We start from the raw sequence: 24918 nt of genomic DNA, 5'->3' as shown, positions 1-24918 counted from the left end.
ACTTCTTTATTCATACGTTTTCCTACTTTTCTTTCGTTTTTAGTTTAGAGGGTTCTTATTACTAATTTAGGTTGTAGCCACCTTTATCATGACTAACATACTCAAAGTTGTATTTCTTGATATATAAGTTAAGAGTTTTGTCAAATCATTTAGCTAATTTTGGTTATAAGTCACATAGTATGGATAATGATGCATAAAAATTAGAATTGATGTACTTCTACTATCAATTAAGTGTAAATAGATTATTTTTACGTATAGATTGGCTGATCGGTGCTATTTTATACAGCATATGACTCTCTTAGTATATATGTATATAATTATATATTCTACAAATTTCATATTTTAAAGTAAAGTAAATTCTCAATTTTAGGCCGAACAGCCTCCAGCTCGCGCGATCGGCTAAACAATAATATGGTCAGGGGCGGAACCAGGAATTTTATTTAACGGGGGCCAAAGTAAAGGGAACTACGATGACGATAAAAATAATGAACATTTTCACACATCAATTTATTAATCCACATATCACAACAACAAAAATATATTTTATATAAGCAATGAATATAGAGTTATAGAACATATTCCAAAAAAATTACCATAGTACTACATGAAGAAAAACATACCTTATCATTTATCTTATATCATTTAGTTGTGCTCGTCTCTCTTTCATCATATAAAAAGCATCAATGATGGCATCTTCACTAAGTGTTTCCGCTATCTCCTTTTCTATATACACTATTAAGTAGTCCTTCAAAAAATCGTCCTCCATCTTACTTCGAAGGTTTGTTTTCACTATCTTCATGGCTGAAAAAGCTCTCTCGGTTGTTGCAGTAGATGCTGGAAGAGTTAATACGAGACGAATTAACCTTGAAACAAGAGGATAATCTTTTATTTTTTCTGTAGTCACTAATCCTTGACATAAATCACCAAGAGTAGTTAAGTTCTTCAACACTGGATGAATAGGAATATCAAGCCAATAATGTTGCAATTCATAACTCAAATGATCTTTCTCATGTTCTGTGAAATCAATAGGATAAAAATCTCGAGCTAGCTTGAAAATATGCTCTATATTGAATGACTTGTAACCATCTCTTGGATTCAAGGCCGCACTTAAAATGAGAAGTTCAGTAGCTCGCTCACTAAATCTTGCGTTTAGCTCTTGCAATTGACGATCTATAGCAGCCATAAATATATCAACTCTATAGTGATGTTCCATTGTCACATTGTCTTTTTGTCTTGATTGTTGCCTTATAGATTTAAGCACATCAACATAAGGAGAGTCCATGTCGGGAACTGTAACACCATTTTTCTCACAAAAAACTTTAACATTATGTAGCAAACTCTCCCACCCATCATTCCTTAAAGTTTGAAGTAATGTCTTTGTAGTGAAAACTAAATGCATTGCATTTACAATATCTTGGGTCTTCAATTGTAGTGCTTGACAAAGTCCATCGGTGATGGCCATAATCTCCTTCACAACATGTATGTTAAATACGAATTCAAATGACATTAACAACTTAACTCCATTAAGAGCATCTCCTCTGTGAGCATAAGTTGTTCCTTCACTAGCTATGTTAGCAAGAACTAAGCGAGTAGCACAATACATTCTTAACAAACTAGATATTGACTTGTAATGCGAGCTCCATCTAGTATCACCTGGTCGTTGTAATGTACCGATTTGATTGAGACCTTTTCCCGTCTCAAGCCCCTCAATCTCAACTAGATGTTCAATTTCAGCCAATTGAGTTGCTTGTAACTCGTCATGTCGCTTTGAAGAGCTAGTGACCACATTAACAACAAAAATCAATTGTTGAAAGAAAGTATGAATCTGTGGCACTTCCCTAGATGCAGCAACAAAAGCTAGTTGTAGTTGATGTGCCAAACAATGAATGTAATAGGCATAAGGACACTCCTTCATAAATAAAGCTTGTAACCCATTCCACTCTCCACGCATATTACTTGCACCGTCATACCCTTGACCTCTAATATTTTGAAGGTTAAGGTTATGATGAGACAAGACAGCACAAATTTCCCTTTTTAATGTTTTTGATGTAGTGTCTTTGACATGGACCAAATCCAAAAATCGCTCTCTTACCAATCCACTTCTATCAACATATCTCACTACTAATGCCATTTGTTCTTTCTTAGAAATGTCCCTAGACTCATCAACAATCAAACAAAACTTTGCATCACCAATTTCCTCACGTATACTATTTTGCACTTTTCTTGCATAAACATGTAGAATCTCCTTTTGGATTAGTGGAGAAGTGTATTTGGCATTCTTTGGGGCATTATCCAAAATAACCGAATCAACATCTTTATTATATAATGCTAAAAGTTTTAGCATCTCCAAGAAGTTCCCTTGATTAATTGAACTAGAACGTTCATCATGCCCTCTAAATGCACAAGCTTGGAAAGTTAACCATTTAACAGCATCTATTGATGTCTTAAGGCGTAAACGATTCTTGACAATCTCCTCTGCAGTTACTTTCTCTACTACTTTCTCAATGTGAGCGGATTGATTTTTGAGATTAAAATAACACTTTGTTGAAAAGTTATGAGCAGAATTGGAATCTTTCCCCATGTGACACAAAAATGCACAATCCTTCCCATTATTTACTTTCTTCCAATTTTTAAAGCCCTTCAATGTGAATGTATCCGAACCACATCTTCCAAGAGACTTTTTAGCAAAAAGAAAGCAATAGAAACAATAAGCAGCATCCATTGTGGGAGAATACTCTAACCAAGGAAACTTCACAAACCAACTTTTTTGGAACCTACGTGGGTGTTTTTCGGAACCAGAGTATGGATAATTATCAAGTTTAGGTTGATATGGCCCAAAATCAATGTAAGATCTCCTAATCAAATCTTTTTCATCTGAATCATATGTCTCAATTTGCTTACGCAACCCAGGATCACGCATTAAAAAATCAAGACCAATACCTTCTTCATTCGGCATTTGCTCATCAACATTGTCATTATTAATATTACGTTCGACTTCTTCATTATCAATGATAATTGGCTGATTTGGCTCAACAACAGGTATATCTTCATCACCCCTGCCCTTTTTTTGTGGAAGAAAATAAGAAGTGATAGTCCTCTTTGTCATTCCTAAATTACAAAAATTAACAGCAAAAAAAGCATAATCAAATCTAATGATTATTGGGCAATATGTCAAGTATAATTGCAATTGTATTAATTATTCTAATTATTCATAATTTTATATAATTGTTTGGATTTACACATTTACTGATTTACATATACAATTAGAGTATTAAACCCCAAAATTTCTAATTCAAAATCTCACTCTAACTATTTATTCAACACACTAAACCTGTAATTAAAATGAAAATTGAAGTAAACAAACAAGATTAAGTAGAAATTGATAATTAAATTACCTGAAATAAGGAAAATCAACAACAACAAGCAAGAAACTTCAATGGTGATATGTACTGTTTGTTTCGTCACTTTGGGGGTTTTCACTGCTTTCCTTTTGTAATTTTGTGTTGAAGTGAATTGTAATGTTTGCAAGTTGTTATTTTTTTATTAGATAATTTTTTTATCTTTTATTTTTATTTAGTTGCAATATTTATATTTTGTCTTATCTAACAATATAATATAGTAGAATCTAGAAATATCAAGTACCAAACTCATCACATGCGTTAATATTAGTACATAAAGTGTGAGTTTGGTTTTGTATTAATTTTTTTTTATTTGTTTGGCGGGGGCCACATGAATTTTTTATACTTTTACTTGTACTAAAATCCAAATATTACCAATGTAAAGCAATTCACTTGAGGGGGACCTTGGCCCCCTTTGGCCCCTACTATCTTCCGCCCCTGAATATGGTGCTTTTCCTAGTAGTATTGAAAACAACTAAAATTAGGGGTGGGACTTCGGTCTGACGGTTCGGTTTAACCTCGGTTTGAGTCGGTTTCGGTTTGAAGCGGTTCGGATTGAAACGGTTTAGTTTAGCTGGCGGGTCGGTTTGGTTCGGTTTGGGTTAGTCACGGCTCGGTTTGGTTTCGGTTTATTTCTTTGCGGTTTAAATTCGGTTTGGGTCATAAGCGGGTCGGTTTATAAACGATTCGGATTATGTTGGTTCGGTTTGATACGGGTTGGTTAAGGGGGCGGGTTTACCCGGGTCAATGTCAGTTCGGTTTACAAACGGTTTGGATCAAGCCGGTTTGGTTTGAAATGGGTCGGTTTAGGGGCGGGTTTACCCGGGTCAATATCGGTTCGGTTTATAAACGGTGCGAATCATGTCGGTTCAGTTTGAAATGGGTCGGTTTAGTGGAGGGTTTACACAGTTCAATTGGTTCGGTTTATGAACGGTTTGGATCATGTCGGTTCGGTTTATAAGCGGTTTGGGTCATGAATTCATGATTGTTTTAAAGATCGCGTCATGACCATGATTTAATGAGTTGATACTTATAATACGATAAATCGATAATTAAGAATGTACAAGTATTCAATTAGATTGATCAACAAGTGTTTTAAACTTTTAAGTTTTAATGATCAGATATGTAAATATGTTTATCGATTGTAGTACATACCAATAATTCAATGAGGCAATGATACTTATGATAGTATGATAATGATACCAACCGTACATTCGTACGATATGATATACATAATAATTAATCTATAATTACATATACATTAACAATATCGTATTGAATCAATTTCCATTTCCAAACATTGCATTTTTTATAAATTATAACTTACACGAGATTAAATGGATTCGTTATTTAGTTTGTTACTTTATTTAGATTATTAACTCAAACAACTTAATAAGTTAAATGGACGAAATCACGAAATCACTAATTAAAGTGGTGATGAAATCATTATGCAATACTAATGTACGAATAGTCAAATATACAACGGTTAGATTGAATGCCCATGAAAAACAATGGTTAGATTTTCATTACTTTATTAGTTATTAGTATTACTTATTAAGTTATTATTAGTTTATTATATATATATACTGATATACAGTCACAGACTCACAGATATATATAATATACATATAGAGATGTCAGATATTGATGTGCATTAACTCATTAAGTCATTAACTATGTCGTATTGAATCAATTTCAATTTTGAAACATTTGCGTTTCTTACAATTTATAACTTATAAGTAATAAACTAATAATAATAATAATAATAATAATAATAATAATAATAAATAATAATAAATAATAATAATAATTATAATAATACTATAATAATAGTAGTAGTATACTAGTAATAATAATAATATTAACAAATAATTATACTAACAATAATAATAATAATAATCCCTCAAAATAATAATAATAATAAATAATTAAAAAAACGGTCAAAAAGACCTAGAAAAGCACAAAGAAAAATCTAGACCGTTAGATCTAGATGAATATTCTGGAATCTACAAAAAAAAAAAAAAAAAAAAATAAACGGTTAGATGTTGAGATTGAATATGGACGGTTAGATCAACTGAACAAGTAAAACCTAAACCTAGAAAAAAAACCCACTCTATCAACCATTCAGCCGTTTTACTCACTCATAGTTTCTTTCTCTAACTTCTCAGTTTCTCACTCTTTCGTTCTGAAATTTTCAAGAATCTCAAGCTCAACTTCTCAACTTTTAAAAATCCTAATTAGGGTTTTTGTTTTCGTTTCATTTGTGTTTTGGATCTACATTTCTGATTTCTCGCTTTACATTCTCGTTTTTTTGTTTTTTTAAATCTTCCTCTCCTTCAATTTGAAGGCTTCAAGCCGTCAAAAGTTCAAAACTCAAGGTAATTTTTTGTTAATTTTTGTTGTTTTCGTTTTGATTTTTTTCGTTTTTGTTTCGGTTTGTTTATTTAGGGTTTTTGTTTTCGTTTCATTTTTGTTTTGGATCTAAGTTCTGATTTCTGACTTTTCCATTCTCGTTTGTTTTCCAAATCTTCCTCTCCTTCAAGCCGTCAAACCTTAAGGTAATTATTTGTTAATTTTTGTTGTTTTCGTTTTGATTTTTTTCGTTTTCGTTTCGGTTTTTTACTTTTTTTATTTAGGGTTTTTGTTTTCGTTTCATTTTTGTTTTGGATCCAAAGTTCTGATTTCTAACTTTTCCATTCTCGTTTTTTTTTTTTTTTTTTTTTTCAAATCTTCCTCTCCTTCAAGCCGTCAAACCTCAAGGTAACTTTTTTGTTAATTTTTTCGATTTTTTTCGTTTTCGTTTCGGTTTTTTTTTTTTATTTCAAGTTCTGATAATCTACATTCTTGATTTTTTCTTTTGATCTCCAGTTCAGGCAGTTCTCCATCTTCAAATCTCCTTCAAGCCGTCAAAGGTAATTACTTTTTCCTTTTCGTTTTTTTTAATACAGTTTTTCTGTTTTTGTATTGATTATTGTTGTTGTTCTTGCTTGAATATAGTCGAAATATGCCTAAAATCTGTTGTTGATTGTGTTTTGGGGTTTTCTGATGTCCTGCGGGAGAGCTACAATTCCGAGACTGGAACCGGACGCCTGTACCTGCAAAATAACGGAGACTCCTGAGAGCTCCGCCTCCAACGGTCAAGTTAGTACCTGATTAAGGAGTAGTTAATACAGAAATTAAAGTAATAAGGTCTCTCTAGGTGAGAGTATTTAATGTAGGTAATCTGCTTTGCTAGCGAGATCAGCCGGTTATTAGTGTGTTCCGTAATGTTTCTCCTCTGTTCCGTTAATTATTCGGTCCTTTGATTAATGAGGATTAATCGAGTATTTATAGCCTTGGGAAGCGTGCAACTCTCTAGGTTTAAGGTAAACCTAGGGCCGATCGGGCTTCTAGACTGAAATGGGCCTTGATGGCCGGTTGTCCCATTTGGCATGGGTGGACACGTGGCGTGTCTTAAGTGGTCCGTGGAGGACGCGTGGCGGAACCTGGTTGGTCCACTTGTCAAACGGCGCTTGGTGGATAAAAATCCCCTAATCATTTGCCCCTCACAGGTGGCACGCGACTGGTCACGTGTCGCCTGTGACAGGCGTCGCACGGTGACAGGCGACGGCCCGTTACAGGTGTCACCTTGCAGACGGCCGGGAGACTCTCCCGCCCAAATTTGAATTCGGAAGCGACCCTTCGCCTTCTCATTTTGCCTATAAAAGGAAGTGCTGACTTCGGTCATTTTCACATTTGAGAACTTTTGCGAGAACATTCGGACCCCTGAACTTGCTCTGACATTTTCGGACTTTTTCTGCCTACCGCCTGTTCTGACAAGCCGACTGACCCGAACTTTCAGGACTTCATCAACTGTCATCCGTTCAGGTAACTCAGTTCTCTTACTCTTAATTTTCTTTTTATTTTTTGAAATGGCACCATGGAAGCACACGACACGCCCTAAGTTAGTGATCAGCCGGTCACCGGGGACGGCTGAATCTAGGACTAGGAGTGCCGCCTGCCCTTTTCTGGACCCATCTTTGCCCTTTATACAAAGTCCGACTGAATCTGTGTCTATGCAGAACGTGATGGCCAGAACAAAAAAGACTGCTAGAATATCAAACTCAGACGGCTCCTCCCAAAGGGTACTCCTTAGCGAAACATCTGACCAGGCGCCAGATGTGGAACGAGGCGACTGTCAAGCTGACAGTTCTGAGAGAGGGACCAAGGTGTTCCCTTCTCATCTAACCGTGGACATGTCTAATTTACCTTCTGCTCCTTCTAAGGGAGAGGAGGCGGGCCCCTCTAGGAGAGGGGAGGAGTCGTCCTCTTCGGACTCGTCAGGGGACGAGTCCGATTCCAGCTCTTCTGACCATAGTTCTTCTGACCATAGTTCTTCTGACTCAGAAGAAAAACATAACCGCCTACAAGAGGCGAGAAGTTCCCATGCAGTGGAGAAGGGGGATAATTGGGCAGAGCCGTCCGCCTCTTACAGAGAGGAAAACACCCCCTACTACTGCAGGGTGCCCCGGGGCCGGATCGCAACCATGCGAGACAACGTGGCGAGCTTTATTGCTAACCACAAAATGAGCCCGGAGTATTTACTGTTTGTGCCGGATCCAGAAGATACTGTCGTCTGGCCGGCTGGTACCAGCTATGGTGACGGCTGTTTTGGCTGCTATGTGGCGGCCATCAAAGCTGGTCTGCGCTTCCCATTACATCCGGCTGTTCAGCGGATTTTAGATGGGTATGATCTGGGGTTATGGCAGTTAGCCCCCAACTCTTGGGTAAACGTACTCGGCTATGTGGCCGGGTGCGAACTGAACGGGGTGGAGCCAAGTTTTGAGGCTTTCGCCCACATGAACTATCTCAGCCGGACCCCTAAGTCGGGAGGTACCGGCTGGTATCAACTAACAAGCCACAGGGGTTACCTCATGACGAGAGGTAAGGCAAACAAATGGAAGGATTGGCGGAACACCTTCCTTATTATCGAGAGTTCAGACACGGAGCTGAACAAACGTTTTAACAAGTGGAACAGGGATCCGCCTCTTCTTGCAGGCGGCCGCAGCATGCCGCCTGTTCCCCCAAAGGCTAAAAGAGAGATCCTAGACAAAGGACTCTTCAAAGTAGAGACTAGGGTGAACTCTACTTCAGGGGTACGAGAGCAAGTACCCCTACACTGCGTCCCGAGCTTCAAGTGGCTCTATGATGAGTACTTCTTGGCCGCCTGTGGCCTCGGCAGTCGGTGCTCTAGAGGTAGCCGGCCTGACGAATACTCTGTTTTCTCACGCCTTGTTTACTTGGGATTTTTACTAACTTTGCTGTTTATTTCTTTCAGCCGACGCCATGAGTAAAATAACAGCATCTAAGACTGCGGCGGCCATGCTGCGGGTTTCGCTAATGAAGCAGTCGTACGCCGACTCCCCCAGCAAGGAGGCACCCTTGGTAAGCTTTGAAAACTCTTCCCCTTTAAGTTGTATTATGCATATACTAACTCTTTCTGTTTTCAGTCTGGCACTCCAAGGGCTTCTTCCTCGCAACAGCCGGACCCCAAGGCCCGGAGAACGACTGTTGCAAGCTCTCCTGGGTCTTCCAGGAAAACAGTAGTGGCGGCTGAGAAGCAGCCGGCCACTTCTTCAAAAACCCAGGCGGGGCCGCCTAGATGTATGGACACTTGCTTGTAAAAACTCACTCTTGCTTCCTTCTTGATTAGGTCTAACTTGTTTTTCCTTCTGCTTAATGCAGCCGGCCCCCAGGGACTTGACTTGGTTGAGGTAGCCAAGTCAATGGTTAAAGTAGTTCCTCCCTCTGACAGGGAGGCGGTCAAGGGTGCCGGCACCCTTGACCTCGATGGAATTTCGGGGATCCTAGCTGAGGTATACCCTTTTGAAGTTCCAGGACGCCTGTTAACCCTTATGATTGGAAACTGACGCCTGTTTTTCTTTGTACTTAGGCCCTGCTCCGAGTCAACAGCCTTCGCAAGCCGATTGATCGGAAAAACAAAGAGGTAAAGGCCGCAAAGGCTATGGCCGCCTCCAGCTGTGATAAAGCAATGTTTCAAATTGCCCAAAATGAAGTACTGACCATTGATCTTCTTTATTATCAGGCGCAGGCGACCGCCGCTGTTCGGGCTCAGCTAGAGGCGGCCCAAAAGAAGGTTGACGAGCTGGAGGGGACCGTCACCAAATTTAAAGCCGAGCTGAAACCCCTTCGCCAGAAAATGCACTCTTACGAAGCCATGGAGAAATCTTTGGCTAACGTAAAAGAACGCCTGGTGAACCAGGAGAAGAGTCTTACCCAAGAGCTCTCGGACAAGGCCGAGCAAGAAAAACAAGAGCTCGTCCGGGAGATGGTGGAAGACTCCGCCCAAATCCAACGCATGACCTGGGAACGACTGTTCCCCAGTGCCGACTTTGCCTCATGGGAAAGAACGTACCGCCAGTGTTCGGAAATATATAATCAACAGATCCTGGCGGCTGCTGAAGAAGAGGCGATGGACGTTGCGTTGGAGGAGGAAGAGCCTGTTGTGGCGCTTGTGCCACTTGGGGGAAAGGCATCAAAAGATGATGCAGCGAAGGCCGAGTCCAGCAAGAAGAGTGCTGACCAGGCGGCTGCTGCTGATACTGAACTGCCCCCTTCTTAAGCTTTAAGTATATTTTTTCTTTTCACGGCCTGCGTGCCGTTTGCTTTGTAATTACCCGGCCAGGGGGCCGGGGTTTTGAATATTCTGCTGGTCTTTTATGGCCGGCTCATTTTAATCAAATTTTTTGTTTTTGTTCAAATTTGTCTAAGTATTTGAAATTTGCTCACTAGACAGACTGTTGTGTATGGCCGAACGTTAAGACAGGTACAAATAGTAAGTATGCCGCCTATGCCCCTGGACGACTGTTGTCTGTTTCCGGGATAGATGATCAGTCGGCCATTTAATCAATCGGTATTCGAACTCTTTATTCAATTTGACCAAGTAAATAGAATTACCAAGTAGCCAAGGAATTTAAGTAGGAAAACAAGCGGCGGGTACCGGTTGTTTCCCTTTATTGCCAATGTTGGCCTCTAATTTGTTATTTGTTAACCTAGCAAGAGTATTGGTTGAGAGCCTTTGTTTATTAAAAACAAGTGGACGACTCGTACCTTTTAGGCTCAGTACTAAGTTTGAGTGACTATTAAGTTAACATAGGAGTTACTTAGTCTTCGTCACAATCTTGATTGAGTAGTAAAGGTATCAGGCGGCGTAGGCCGGCTAGACCCCTTGATTTACCAATGTTTGTTGGCTATTTACTCAATAGGTTATCCAGTAGGAATAGGGGTTCGAGTGCCCTTGTTTGTATAAAACAGGCGGACGACTCAAACTTTTTAGGTTCCATACCAAATTTGAAGGAGTGACTATGAGTTAACTTTGGAGTTACTCAGTCGCCGTCACTTTTGTTTGAGAAGTAGAGGTACCAGGCGGCGTAGGCCGGCTAGACCCCTTGATTCGCCAATGTTTGTTGGCTATTAACTCAATAGGTACCCCCTGCATTTATCCCAAGTAATACAGGCGGTCATCTGACTCAGATGTCAACTGCTACCACTGGTTTGGTTAGTGATAGAGTTATCCTTGTCTCAAAAACGGCTACGTGGTTGCCCTTTGGGACAGTCGTATAGGTGCCGTGTAATTAGTTTATAGAACAATGTTCCACCCAAAAGGGAGCTGCTCTCTGCGACGAATTTCATCCGAATGGATGCCGCCGGACGCCTGCTATAATGTTGGGACAGGTCGGATTAGTTTTTAAAAGTTAGATCAGTTGACTAGGCGCCTGGTCTGATCATTCGGCCAGTGGCCTTGGTATGTTCTTGGTGAACGTATGTGCTAAGTAAAAGAAGGGTAGCCGCCTGTTAGTTACAGGATCGGCCAGGCCCTAAACTTTTTAGCTAAGTATTGTGAGTAAAATACTCGAGGGAGAGTAGCCGACTGTAATGGAACAGACGGCATGCCCCTGTAAAGATAAAGAGTGAAACTCAATGGAGAGTAGCCGACTGTAAAGGTACAGACGGCATGCCCCTCGTAATACAAAATTGAATAGTAAGTGCCAACTTTTTTAAGTAGCTCTTTACTTTACATCATTCAAAAGAAATATTTCTTAAGGTTATCTACATTCCAAGTTCGAGGCAACGGTTGTCCGTCTGGTGTTTCCAGACGGTAGGTACCGTCCCTGACTTCCGCATAGATTCGGTAGGGTCCTTCCCAGTTGGGAGTTAGTTTGCCAGACTCGTTAGCCCTACCAACTGCTTCCATTTTTCTAAGTACAAAGTCCCCTACTTTGAGTGGACGCCTGTGCACTTTTTTGTTGTATGATCTAGTCATTCTCAGGCGGTAGATTTCATGGCGCAAAACAGCATTGCCCCTCTTTTCAGGAGGTGAGTCTAATGCCAGGCGCATAGCTTCCCAGTTTGCCTCTTCGTCATATAGCATTACTCGAAGAGTCGGCTCGTAGTGTTCTATTGGAAGAACAGCTTCTGCACCATAAGTTAGGAGGAATGGAGTTTCTCCAGTCGCCCCTTTTTCAGTCGTCCTAATGGCCCAAAGAACATGTGGTAGTTCATCTGCCCATAGGCCGCCTGCTCGTTCAATTTTTTTCTTGAGACCGTCTGAGATGATTTTATTAAAGGCTTCTACCTGGCCGTTTGCTTGTGGACGGCCGACAGATGCAAAGTAATGTCCAATTCCTTGGTCTCCCAACCAGCTTTTGAGAACAGGCGTCTCAAATTGGGGACCATTATCAAAAACCATAGACATGGGAACCCCGAACCGAGTGATGACGTTTTTCCAAATGAATGAAATTACATCTTTCGTCTTGATTCCCTTTACAGCCTCCGCCTCTACCCATTTAGTGAAGTAGTCAACGGCAACAAGTATATACCTTCTGCCGCCTGTAGCAGGCGTATATGGACCCAGAATGTCCATGCCCCACTTAGCAAACGGTAGTGGGCTGTGAATGGTAGTGAGGTCAGTAGCCGGACGGTGAATTAATTTGCCAAACCTTTGGCACTTGTCACATTTTTTCACCATCTCCATTGCATCTGCTTCCAAAGTAGGCCAAAAGTAGCCCTGCCGCCTTGCCCTTTGAGCAAGCATCCTACCACCTATATGGGAAGCACAGAAACCAGAGTGAAGATCATCTAGTATCTCTCGTCCCTTTTCAGGAGTAACACACTTTAAGAAGGGTTGAAGGTGCCCCCTCTTGTGCAGTTCCCCCTGTATCATTTCAAAACAGGAGGCTCGTTTTTTCAGTGATGCCGCCTGTTGAGGATCATCCGGCAGTGTACCGTTTGTCAGATATGCCCTGATTGAATCCATCCAGGTTGAGCTTCTGTCTAGAATTCCAATAGGATTTTCCTCGATGCTTCTCTTCTCCATTACTTCCCAAAACACAGTTCGAGGAGTATCGGAGGAGGCGGATGATGCTAATTTCGAGAGTGCATCTGCCTGGTTGTTTTCTGATCTCGGTACTTGGATCAGATGGAAATCCTCAAGGGAGCCGACTGCTTGTCGGACCGCCTGTAAATATTTGATCATGGCCGGATGTGTTGCTTCGTATTCGCCATTGTACTGACTCACTATCAGTTGTGAATCAGAACAGGCGTCTATTTTCCTTGCCCCGGCCGCCTTACACATGCGGATCCCGGCTAGTAAAGCTTCATATTCTGCCTCATTGTTTGAAGCCTGGAAACTGAAGCGTAGAGCATACTCGAACCTGTCGCCCTCTGGAGATTGACATACGACGCCTGCTCCACAACCGTTTGAAGTAGAGCTTCCGTCCACATATACCTTCCAGACTTGGTCTGGAACTTGAGAGTCAGGAGGACGAGTCATCTCTACAATAAAGTCAGCAAAGGCTTGCCCCTTCACTGCTTTTCTAGGCTCGAAAGTAACTTCGAGACTCTGCATTTCTATGGCCCATTTGATCATTCGTCCGGAGGACTCCATGGTGGTAAGGGGCCGTTTGATCGGTTGGTCGGTATACACGACGACTGCATGTGCCAGAAAGTAGGGCTTCAATTTTTTAACAGCCATGAAGAGTGCAAGACCAAATTTCTCCACTAGGGGATACCTCAACTCGGCATTTTTCAGTACGTGACTGACAAAGTAGACCGGAAGTTGACAGCCGTCCCTTTCAGCAAGGAGCACCGCGCTTAACGCATGATCAGAGACGGCCAGGTACATGTAGAGATTTTCTTTGGGCAAAGGGCTGACCAGCCTTGGCAAGGAATGCAAGTGAACCTTTAATTTCTGGAAGGCGGCCTCAGCATCCGGCCCCCATTCAAACCTTGCCTTTTTCTTAATTGCCTGGAAAAAGTATAGGCATTTGTCGCCTGATCGGCTTAGAAATCTTCCCAAGGCCGCCAGACAACCTGTTAACTTCTGAACCTCTCGGACGGTACGAGGCGACTGCATGTCAACGACCGCCTGTACCTTCTCAGGGTTCGCCTCTATTCCTCTCTGGTTGATAAGGAATCCGAGAAATTTCCCACTCAACTCCAAATACACATTTCTTGGGATTGAGCATGACATGGTGCCGCCTGAGTGTGGCGAAAGTTTCTCGGAGGTCCGTCAGATGATCTTTCTGAAGTTTAGTCTTAACAATCATATCATCAATGTATGCCTCGACGTTTCTCCCAATCTGATCAAAGAACACTGTGTTTATCATTCGTTGGAATGTAGCCGGGGCATTCTTAAGACCAAACGGCATGACCGTATAACAGTATAATCCCTGATCAGTGACGAAGGCCGTCTTCTCCTGATCTTTCTTCCACAAAGGAATTTGATGAAAACCAGAATAGGCGTCCATAAAACTCATCAAGGCATGGCCGGCTGTTGAGTCGACCAGGTTATCAATTTTGGGCAGAGGGTAACTGTCTTTGGGGCACGCCTTGTTCAAGTCTGTGTAGTCTACACACATTCGCCAGGTGCCATTCGGCTTTTTAACAAGTACCACATTTGCAACCCAATCTGGGAAGTAACATTGCCGAATGAACCCTGCATCAAGTAATTTTTTGACTTCGGCGGCGGCCGCCTGACCTCTTTCTTCACCATGGTTCCGCTTCTTTTGCCGTACCGGCTTCTTTTTCGGATCCACAGCGAGTTTGTGTACTGCCAGATCAGGACTAATGCCTGGCATTTCATGGACTTCAAATGCAAAGATGTCCTTGTATTCTTTCAACAGGTTGTGAAAGTCATCACCAAGGTTTCTCAGAGCAGTCGTCCCAACTTTGACTGTTCGGTCAGGGCAGGAGTCGTCTAATATCAGGTCCGTATGCTCACCAGCCGGCTGAGGGCGGAACTCATCCGGCCGGTCCTCTGCCAATGATTGCTATTTTCTTGCCTTTCTGGCAGACTCTGTCTGGGACGCCTTTCTTTTTCTGTCGCCTGTTTCTTGAACAGGCGCACTTTCCTTGACATTGTCAAGGTCTGTTTTTTCTCCACTTGACCCAGTGGCCTTAGCAGTGGGTTTGACATCCGAGAGATAGCACTCTCGGGCCATCCTCTGATCTCCCCTTAGGGAGCCGACTGTTCCATTGTCCCTTTCAAACTTAAGCAGCATAAGTGACGGGATTATAACAGCCTTGGCACTATTCAGGGTTGGGCGACCCAGAATCATGTTGTAGGCAGAGAGTTCCTCTACAACTAGGAATCGGACTACCATGTGTCGTCCTTCCCCTTTTTCGCCCAGGCGGACGGGTAGATCAACTCGTCCCAGTGGGTGGACGACTCCTCCTCCAAACCCTATTAAAGGGTGGGAGGCCGGATGTATGCAGTCCGTCTGATATTTCAGTTTTGACAGACATTTGCTGCTGATGAGATCTGAAGAGCTCCCAGTATCTATGAGGATTCGACCAACTCTCTGGTTGGCCACTTTACATTCAATAACGAGAGGGTCGTCATGCGGCCCCCTTATTCCTCCTAGATCCTCTTCAGTGATGACAATCTCAGGAAATGTATATTTGGACGGTCGTTCTTGGTGAACGGAATTTACATCTAACCGCCTTATATTATCTTTGTTGCCCCTAATAGTGGGGCCGCCTCCTGAGAAGCCGCCTGCAATGGTGTAGACGACTGCATCATCTGTATCGGAACTGTCGGCCTGTTGATTCTTTTTGGCCGACTGCTTTTTTGAGGAAGTATTCCCCGTAGATTTCTTGACATAAGTGTCAAGATCACCTTGATCAGCCAAGCGGTCTAGGTACCGCATGAGACTAGTGCAGTCGTTGGTGTGATGACCAATGTCATCATGATAAGCACAGATTTTGTCTTGGTTCCGGTTGCTCGCAGAACCCTTCATGGGGAGCGGTTTCTCAATTGAGAGCCGTCCCTTTATTTCTTTTAGGATAAACTGGTTATCCTTGTTAAACACATACTTTGGGGAGTATGGTTTGAATTCCTTTTTCTTCTTGGCCGGCTGTTTAGAGGAATCAGCCGCCCAGACCCCTTTTCTTTTTTCATCTTTGTTGGACGACTGTTTCTGTCGTCCTTCTCTATTGTCGAACCTCTTCCCGTCCGACTGTTTCATTGTACACAGATCAGTCGCCTGTATATAGGCTTCTGCTTCAATCAAGGCCTCTTGAAGAGTCGCCACCCTTTTTCGAACTAAATCAAATTTGAAGGTAGACCCGTCTTTGAGACCTCTAAAAAAGTCAGTATAAGCTACCTCATCCGGTAACCCTTGAATCTGTATTCTCATCAGGTTGAACCGCCTGATGTAGGAACGAAGCCCCTCCTTTTCACCCTGCTGAATTGTTCCCAAATCAAGGGTCGTTTTCTTCGCAGGGATGTTCATTGCAAAGTTGGAGGCAAATAAGTAAGCAAGCGTCCTGAAACTGTTTACACAACCAGTCGGCAGGTTGCCGAACCATTGCTGTGCAATTCCCTTGAGAGTTGCTGGGAAACACTTGCACCAAGTGGGATCATCCAACCCTTGAAGGTACATCAGGTTGGTGAATGCCATCAGATGGTCTTCCGGGTTAGTAGTGCCATCATAGGCGCCTACTAAAACATTTTTTACTTTGGCCGGCTGAGCGGCTTCAGTAATTTCCTTGGAGAAGGCCGACGGCTGTTCACCAAGTCTAAGCAGCCGTAGCTGCCAGTCCATAGGTTGGACGTTTTTTGCTGCAGGTCCACCAAATGGAGGTGGCTGCATAAAATATTGTTGTTGCGGCACAAATGGCAAATTTGGTACCGCCTGCGCACTATGAAAGCCAGACTGACGGGAGGTGCCGCCTGACTGACTCTCATGGTACGACTGAGTTGGCCTCATCGAGGCATTTCGCAAACTGTCCTGAAAATTTGAAGTAGAAGCCGACTCTGATAATCGGTCACTCTTCTTCTGCTCTAGCAGGTGCCGAGCATCTGTGAACGTTTGCCTTGACCCGTCCGCCTGAATATGACGAACCGGTTTCCTATTTCCCGTAGGATAACGGAGTTTTGTGAAATCAAGAGCAGACGGCTCCCGCTTCTTAGATTTAGGATGGGGAGTCGCCTCTCGCCCTTGAACTGGCTTCCTCTTCAGTGAAGTGGAAGGTTTTTTGGCCGCCTGCTCTTTGACTGAAGCAGGCGGTTTTTTGTTGATCAACTCTTGGATCTCTCCCTTGAATCCCCTCATGAAGGTCATGAGTTCGTTCCTTGTGATCGGAGCAGACCCATCAGTCGGCTGTTGCCGAGCAAGCGGTGCGCCTGCTGGCTCGCTTCCTGTTTGAAGATACTCCCGTTCCCTTATTTCAGTATGACGGGTACGGCGGGCCCTTAGGGTCCCGTCTGGAGCTGTATGAGTTTCAACTTCAAATTCACTTTCGGTATCATGGTCCGACTGAACTTGAGGGTCGTCTAGGGGACGCCTCTCTTCTGGGGTCGGTACAGACTTGGATGCCATCTCTGAAGTACTCTCCCCACAGACGGCGCCAAATGTTTTGGGGTTTTCTGATGTCCTGCGGGAGAGCTACAATTCCGAGACTGGAACCGGACGCCTGTACCTGCAAAATAACGGAGACTCCTGAGAGCTCCGCCTCCAACGGTCAAGTTAGTACCTGATTAAGGAGTAGTTAATACAGAAATTAAATTAATAAGGTCTCTCTAGGTGAGAGTATTTAATGTAGGTAATCTGCTTTGCTAGCGAGATCAGCCGGTTATTAGTGTGTTCCGTAATGTTTCTCCTCCGTTCCGTTAATTATTCGGTCCTTTGATTAATGAGGATTAATCGAGTATTTATAGCCTTGGGAAGCGTGCAACTCTCTAGGTTTAAGGTAAACCTAGGGCCGATCGGGCTTCTAGACTGAAATGGGCCTTGATGGCCGGTTGTCCCATTTGGCATGGGTGGACACGTGGCGTGTCTTAAGTGGTCCGTGGAGGACGCGTGGCGGAACCTGGTTGGTCCACTTGTCAAACGGCGCTTGGTGGATAAAAATCCCCTAATCAGATTGTATTTTTGTTTTTTACGGGAAAATGGTATATTTGTGCTGTTTTGTTGTTTATTATGCTCGATTTAAAAGTAATGATGATGGGTTGTTCAGATTATGTGGTTATTGGCTTTTTTACCTAACAAAAGACCAAATTGTGTCACTTTCTGCAGTTATGTGCATAAAATAAATGCTAGTTTAGGGCTAGTAAAATAAACATCTCATGTTTATTTATAGGTTCATAATTTCATTGGAAACTTTTGAAAAAGTTTAAGCTTTTCTTATGTATGCTTTTTTTATTTTTGAGGATATAGGGGTAAACTTTTGCCAAAGAATGTTGAGGCATTGGTTACCACCCAAAATTGGTGTCGTGGTTATCAAGCGGATGTTGAGGAAGACGTCCTCCTTATTGGTAAAGAGATTGAAGCCGAAAGTGCTTCATCTGCATAACTGGTATTTGTGTCTCATTGTGGTTTATTTTATCTTGAAAAATCGTTGCCCTTGTCATTTATTTTCAGACTTGCTGGCAGCATTTTTCAAGACTTTTAAAATCGTTGCCCTTGTCATTTATTTTCAGACTTGCTGGCAGCATTTTTCAAGACTTTTAAAATCGTTGCCCTTGTCATTTATGTTGATACTTAAATAGTTAAATGTATTTTGGTACTTGCTGGCAGCATTTCTTAAGTTTTTGTTAAAACAACCATTGCTCAGTGATGTAAATCTGAGAGCAATTTTAAAAAAACAAAAGCTATAATTTTGAAGTTGCTTGAACTTGTTATGAGCTGCTGCCTGCTGGTAGTGCTTTTGCCTTTTGGTTGTTGTCTCTGCTGAGTTGTTATTGCCTATATTGTTGCCTGTATGAGCTGGTTCCTGCCTCCTGCCAGCTTGAGGTGCTGTGTTGCTGCCTTTTGTGTTATGAATTTAAGATAAGTTTTGTTGCTGCTGTTTTAATTTTTCTTGAATCATCGTTGCCCTTGTCATTTATGTTGAGACTTCAATGTATATGTACTTGCTGGCAGCATATTTCAAGTTTTAAGTTAAAACAGCCATTGCTCAGTGACGATACGATAAACGTAAATCTGAGAGCAATTTTGAAAAACAAAAATAAGTTCCTGCTGAGTCTCTTCTGCTTATATTATTCCTTGCTTATGATAAGTTGCTGATCTGTTATTCCGTGTGCTGGTTCCTGCTTGTTGCTGCTATTTCCTCTGCTCTTGGGTGCTGTGCTGCTGCTTCAAGATTCTGCTCCCAAATCACTCACATTCTCACTCCTCCCTTCATCTTATAATGTATCATTTTTTGCAACCCTAAACTTGATGATGTTTCAGTTGATAAATCTGAAATCTAATCTGGGTAGTAGTGATAGTAGTTTCATTATGTATTGGTATATGTATTGTGAATTTGGGAATTTTAATCAATGAAAATGGTGACTTTTTTTAATTGCTTGTTGATATTACTCTAATTTCAATGCTATTTATCTGCTGGATTTGTGGTAATGTTATGAAATAATTGTGGCTACAGATTTGGGATGCCTCCGTATTTATTAAAATTCTTTTACTTAATATCTGGTTTAATATAAGAAAAACTAAAAAAATGTGTTTTATAAACATTTTAGTCCTCCCCTTTACAAAATACTTGTATAAGAAAGTTTTATAAAGTGATAATGTGAATGATTGTACGCCTTATTGACTAGTACAATAATATTCTAATGCTTATGCCACTTGTGTAACGCAATCTCATACATCTCCAATCTTATGTTACCTTTGAGGCTTTGAGTGTTATTGGTTGATCATGAATATCAAGGAACAATGAAGATAATTTGGGTGGACTAGCATTATTACTGGAATGAAAATGATACAAATGATATATCTTGTAATTAAAATAAATAAGTAATCTAAAACGATATTAATTATGTCGTTGGCCTAGATTTAGGTGATATAAACCTTTGTATAAACCTAAGCCGTTTGATTATATCTACATTTATTAACATTAATTGTATTTACTATTTAGCCATTTAGGTTGTAAATAATTCAATTTGAGTTAAGCAGTTTGTAATCGGATCAGTTTAAACAGGTTGCGATTCGAAAACAGTTCGATTTTAACGGTTTAACGGGTTATGGCAGTTCAGTTTAGACGGTTAGCGGATTATAACGGTTCGGTTTATACGTGCGGTTTAAACGGTTTCGGTTCATAAACGGGTCGGTTTAAACGGTTAGCGGGTTACAAATGGTTCGGTTTAAACGGTTTTTTTTCGGTTTAAACGGTTTCGGTTTATAAACGGTTCGGGTCATTAACGGGTTTATAAACCATTCGGTTCGGTTTCGTTTCGGTTCGGATTTGCGCAGTTTGGTTTGTTATCGGTTTACGGTCCGTAACGGGTTGACATTGAGCGGTTCAATTCGGTTTCGGTTTGATATTGAACGGTTCAGTTCGGTTTTCGGTTTATATTTATCGGTTTATAAACGGATCGGTCCGTGATGGTTCGGTTCGGTAACGGGCGGTTTCACGGTTCGATTTGAAAAGTCCCACCCCTAACTAAAATTGATCATTAAAGTTGTACTCTCTACCCAAATTTAAAAGTTGTTGAAAACGAATTTCCACTCGCAACCATTTTCTTGATGGCTTTAATTACTAACATGATTTGAGATGGAGATCTCATCTTTAAAAGAAGTTTTATCTTGAAAATCCATACTAAATTTATGTTTTTCTTTTTTGTTGGAAAAGTGGTGTTTGATAAGATTAAACAACAACACAAGCAAATGTCATATTTTCTACGTTAATTATAACGACCATGTACGTGGGGCAAACGGAATTCACGTGCCTTACGTTGATTAGTTACAATTCTTTTTGCTTTCAACCTAAATGAACAGTAAATATCTTTTATTGTACGTACATAGTAATAATTATAATGTGACCTCCTATTTAGGTGTTAAAATCATATCTGATTTGATTTAAGAAACTAATCCGAAAAATATTTGATTTTGATTATTATTACTCCAGTTTAAAATAGATTTTAATCCGGCTCAATCTTACTAAACCCAACTCAAACACTCAAACTGACACCACTACTCATACATTCACGCAACAAAATTCCGAAAAAATTATAGATATGTCTTGAATACAAATGGCATGCATGTATAAACTTCATCATATGAAATTAGTTCGGTTTATTTAGATTAATTAAATTGACAATTGAGTAGCACTGAAGTTCTATAGGAAATAAATTAAAAGCTCCTTGTTTTTAGTCAAAGAGGTTACTTGCATTGTATGTACAATCAACCCATGCATAGTAGTAAAACATTTACAAATGACGAGATTGGCTTGTTTATTTGTATCTTACAAATATGCAATGAGATGTAAGAAAGAAGATGCATCTTTAAGCAAACCTAGAAAAAACTAAAAAGTTGACTCAAATTATTGATGTTTTTTATTTGACTTAAAATTGAAGTAGAGTTTAAACTACAAGATCATTTAAACTCGAATGGAAATTAACCTTATATGACTAGAAAATTAAAGCAATTAAACTCAAATGGAAAATCACACAATCCATATATGCTACTCAATTGACTAATGAGCCAAATACAACCACTTAAACCGTACCATCACATATATAACAAACAATACGTACAATTCACAATCAAATAAACCATACGATCCAAATAACTCAGTTGTCACATCTTAGCCAAATTCAATAGTTCTATCGAGTAAACTTCTACCAGACTAGTTTTGATAAAATTAAACGGAGTACTTTGTATTATAGAAGTTTCAATATGAAGACGACAATATTAGAAATTTCAACATGAAGACAATATGAGGATACAAGAGGTGTGGCTTGGTCACGCTTAGTCCCACCGTAGTTCCCCTTTCTCTTTTTTGTTTTGTGCTATTAGTTGTTTGCTTTGGTTTATGTTCTTTCTTTTTCTTTGGCTGTATTTCCTCATTTGAATAAAAATAATATTTTTTTTTTTAAAAAAAGGATTAGCTACTAAGGGCATGTTCTCATAGACTGAACTCAGCTGAAATGAACTGAACTGAAAATAAACGTATTAGAATAGACCCTAGTAATGAATGTATTGTTCTTTAAAAAAAAAAAAAAAAAAAAAAAAGGTAATGGATGTATAAATGTATTGTGGTGGTTGTCAAAGCTTGGCAATGAAATCTACGAATTAATAATTAATTTGTGACCTGGAATTTATACGGAAAATAAAGTATAATACCCTGCTTACTTCCAATAATTTGGCATGTAAGTTTTACTAAAATATAAGTTGAGCAGATCAAATGAGAACAAAGTCAGTGATGTTAAATGTCTTCTTTTAATTATTGATGCCTTATCTTATTCCCAAATTATTTTAAAAATATATATTGCATCAACAAGAAATGTTATTGGTACAAATATTAATCTTGTATTCATAAAACAACAAAAAATGATGTGTTATATTATTTACTCATAAATTAGATTTTATCTCAATTATATTGTCAACTCGATTATAATATCTACTGTATTATTCTTAATTAATTCAATTTGAAACTCTGTTCTGTTCATTTGATTTTTAATTTATTTTTGTGAGTGTTGCAACTTGCAAGTTATTACAATGTACTAGTGTATTACGAATTTTTTATCAGGCTGTTGTAGAATTCTAGTAGTACACCATATTTTTGTATAAGTAGATAATTATAATTTGAACACTCAATTACTTCATAATGAGAAACATAAAATTCAAGTTCATTTTTTTTCCATTAATCTTTACCACTTTTTCTGAAGTTACCAAAAGGTGTGAATGTCTGATGGCTTTAAAATTTGAGAGGATAAGCGTTGCTTACCTACTCAGTTAGGTTCCTACAGTCAACTCTCATTTTCTAATTATAGTCTCCTTTATACAACTAATATAGTACTTGTGTAAAAAGTTGATGCATGTGAAATGGAACTAACCAACCATATCATATACATAGTAATTCATTAGTTGCTTTTTACTGGATGCGCTTTGACTTTTACACTATTTATCACCATTCTTTTGATCGTCTTAAATAATATGTTTATATAAGGAAAAATATATTCATGTAGGATATTTTTGAATTCGTCTAAATAAGTATTATCATAATATCCACCTTTTATATATAATTTTTACTTATGAAAATTAAAGTTATAATTAGCTAAAGTTTTACATTAACAAACGTGATAAAAGAAACTATTCAAGTAAAAAAGAACAGAGAAAGTATATGCCTTTTATGTAATGTTGAGAACTAAGATAATTACAAGTATTTTTTATATGGCTGTCACTTTTGAATTGCGTTAGATTTTCGAAAATTATTAAATAGCATGGTTCGTCCAAAAAAAAAAAAAATTGTTACTCATAATATATTCTTTCCATAATGTAATAAGTCACTTTAAAACAAACTGATCACTAATTCACTATTTCTCAAAAATGTTATAAAGTACTCCGTAAATGATTTATACTTCAATTCGTATAAGTTTTGTTGGATTATAAGTAGAGTATCATGAACAGATTAACGAGATTAAGTTAAATTAGATTTGTGAGTTAGTATACGTAAATAACGTAATGCATGGCACTTAAAAGTCGGACGAGCAAGAGAAAGTAATTAAAAGGAGAGACATAGGTAACCTTATCTAGGAAATAGATCAAATAATATGTAGATATACATACTAAGCAACTCAATTGCGTGAACGTACGAAAAACTCATGTAACTATCTTTAGTATTACGTGATAAAATCATAAAAGGGTCTTTCTTGAGATATCTTTCTTTAATTTAAAGTTGTTATGTAATTGTTTCCAACCAAACTAATAATTCAAAATACATGCAATAAGGTCATGTATATATCATAAAAAAAAGCTAAAAAATTCATCACCAATCTTTGATAGGCTTTTGATGTATTATTGGTAGGAAAATAAAAGTTATACATGCATGCATGCATGGAAAGGTTTAGAAGATAAGAGACGCAAAAATCTTTTGATTTTGGGATGATAAACATGAGTTAAAGTGACTTCAATTTGAAAGAAAATTATTTAAGTAGATGCTTAATTAAGCCATCTTAATTATTAATGATATGAAAGTCAAAATAAATATGTTTTTGACTTCTTTTGTTGTTAATAGAAGTATGAGTTGTCTATGGAACGTACATTAATACTTGTTAAACTTGCTTTTAATGAAGTACGGGTTGTCAAATGAACATAACACTTGTTAAACTTCAAGTCGCATTTAAGTTTATAATACAGAATCTAACTTGACGTAACAACTAACAAGTCCTCATAAGCGTTTGCTAAATGATAAGGATAAATTTAGAAAGTTGATACTATGGGTATGTTTTCATTTACTGAACTAAGCTAAATTGTACTGAACTGAATATTTTATGAGAGAAGGAAATTGGAAACTGAACTGAATATTTTATGAGAAAAGGAAATTAGAAACTGAACTGAAAATAAGCTGAAGAAAACAAGCTCTAGGTAACCTTTTAAATTCCTAGTTTTTCTAATAAAAAAAAAATACAATTTTAGATAAATGAGGTAAATGGGAGAAATTTCTTGAAAATTTGGTCAATGTTTTCAGTTGACTTGGAAAATATCGGTAGGCACATCTAATCATCTAAATATGTTGTGACGGGAATAATGTATTTAAGAAGGACCTCGGGTATGTATGGTTTATTCAATGAGAAATAGAAAGCATTAAACGTGTGATAGATGAAATTTTTTAAAAATATATCAAGTAGTAAAATAAATTAAGGAATGACGAAACAAGATAATAAAAATTTGCTCCAAATGTTTAATGTCTATGTTTGGTACATCGTTTTTGTTATTTTCCCATCGAACGTATTCTGCCAAATAGAGTTAGATTGAGTTGTATAGCTCTTTTTGTATGAATGTCATTTACTCATTTGTATGAATGTCATTTGTATGACTATATAACGACCTTTTTGGATCCATTTCGATTTATTGAAAAAATAGTACTTTCTCTGTTTGAATAGACTTAGTCTTCGATCGATTAGGTCAAACTAAGCAAAACCAATAAAATTAAGATTATAATTTAATTGAAAAACATACAACGCAAATTCTTGTATGGTTAGTGTGACGGGAATAAGTTATACTGTACAAAATACAAT

At 39.1% G+C, this 24918-nt stretch overlaps 1 protein-coding gene across 1 annotated transcript; it reads right to left on the bottom strand.

Moving 5' to 3' along the window:
- Window positions 1-628: 628 nt before the first annotated feature.
- LOC110681762 (zinc finger MYM-type protein 1-like) lies at window positions 629-3106 on the bottom strand. The gene has a single exon (XM_021857886.1). It carries the CDS (start codon window positions 3104-3106, stop codon window positions 629-631), a length of 2478 nt encoding a protein of 825 aa, XP_021713578.1.
- Window positions 3107-24918: the final 21812 nt, after the last annotated feature.

This window comes from Chenopodium quinoa, unplaced genomic scaffold (genome assembly GCF_001683475.1).
Source record: "Chenopodium quinoa cultivar QQ74 unplaced genomic scaffold, ASM168347v1, whole genome shotgun sequence".
Classification (NCBI taxonomy): domain Eukaryota; kingdom Viridiplantae; phylum Streptophyta; class Magnoliopsida; order Caryophyllales; family Amaranthaceae; genus Chenopodium; species Chenopodium quinoa.
This window is presented reverse-complemented; position numbering and strand designations above follow the sequence as displayed.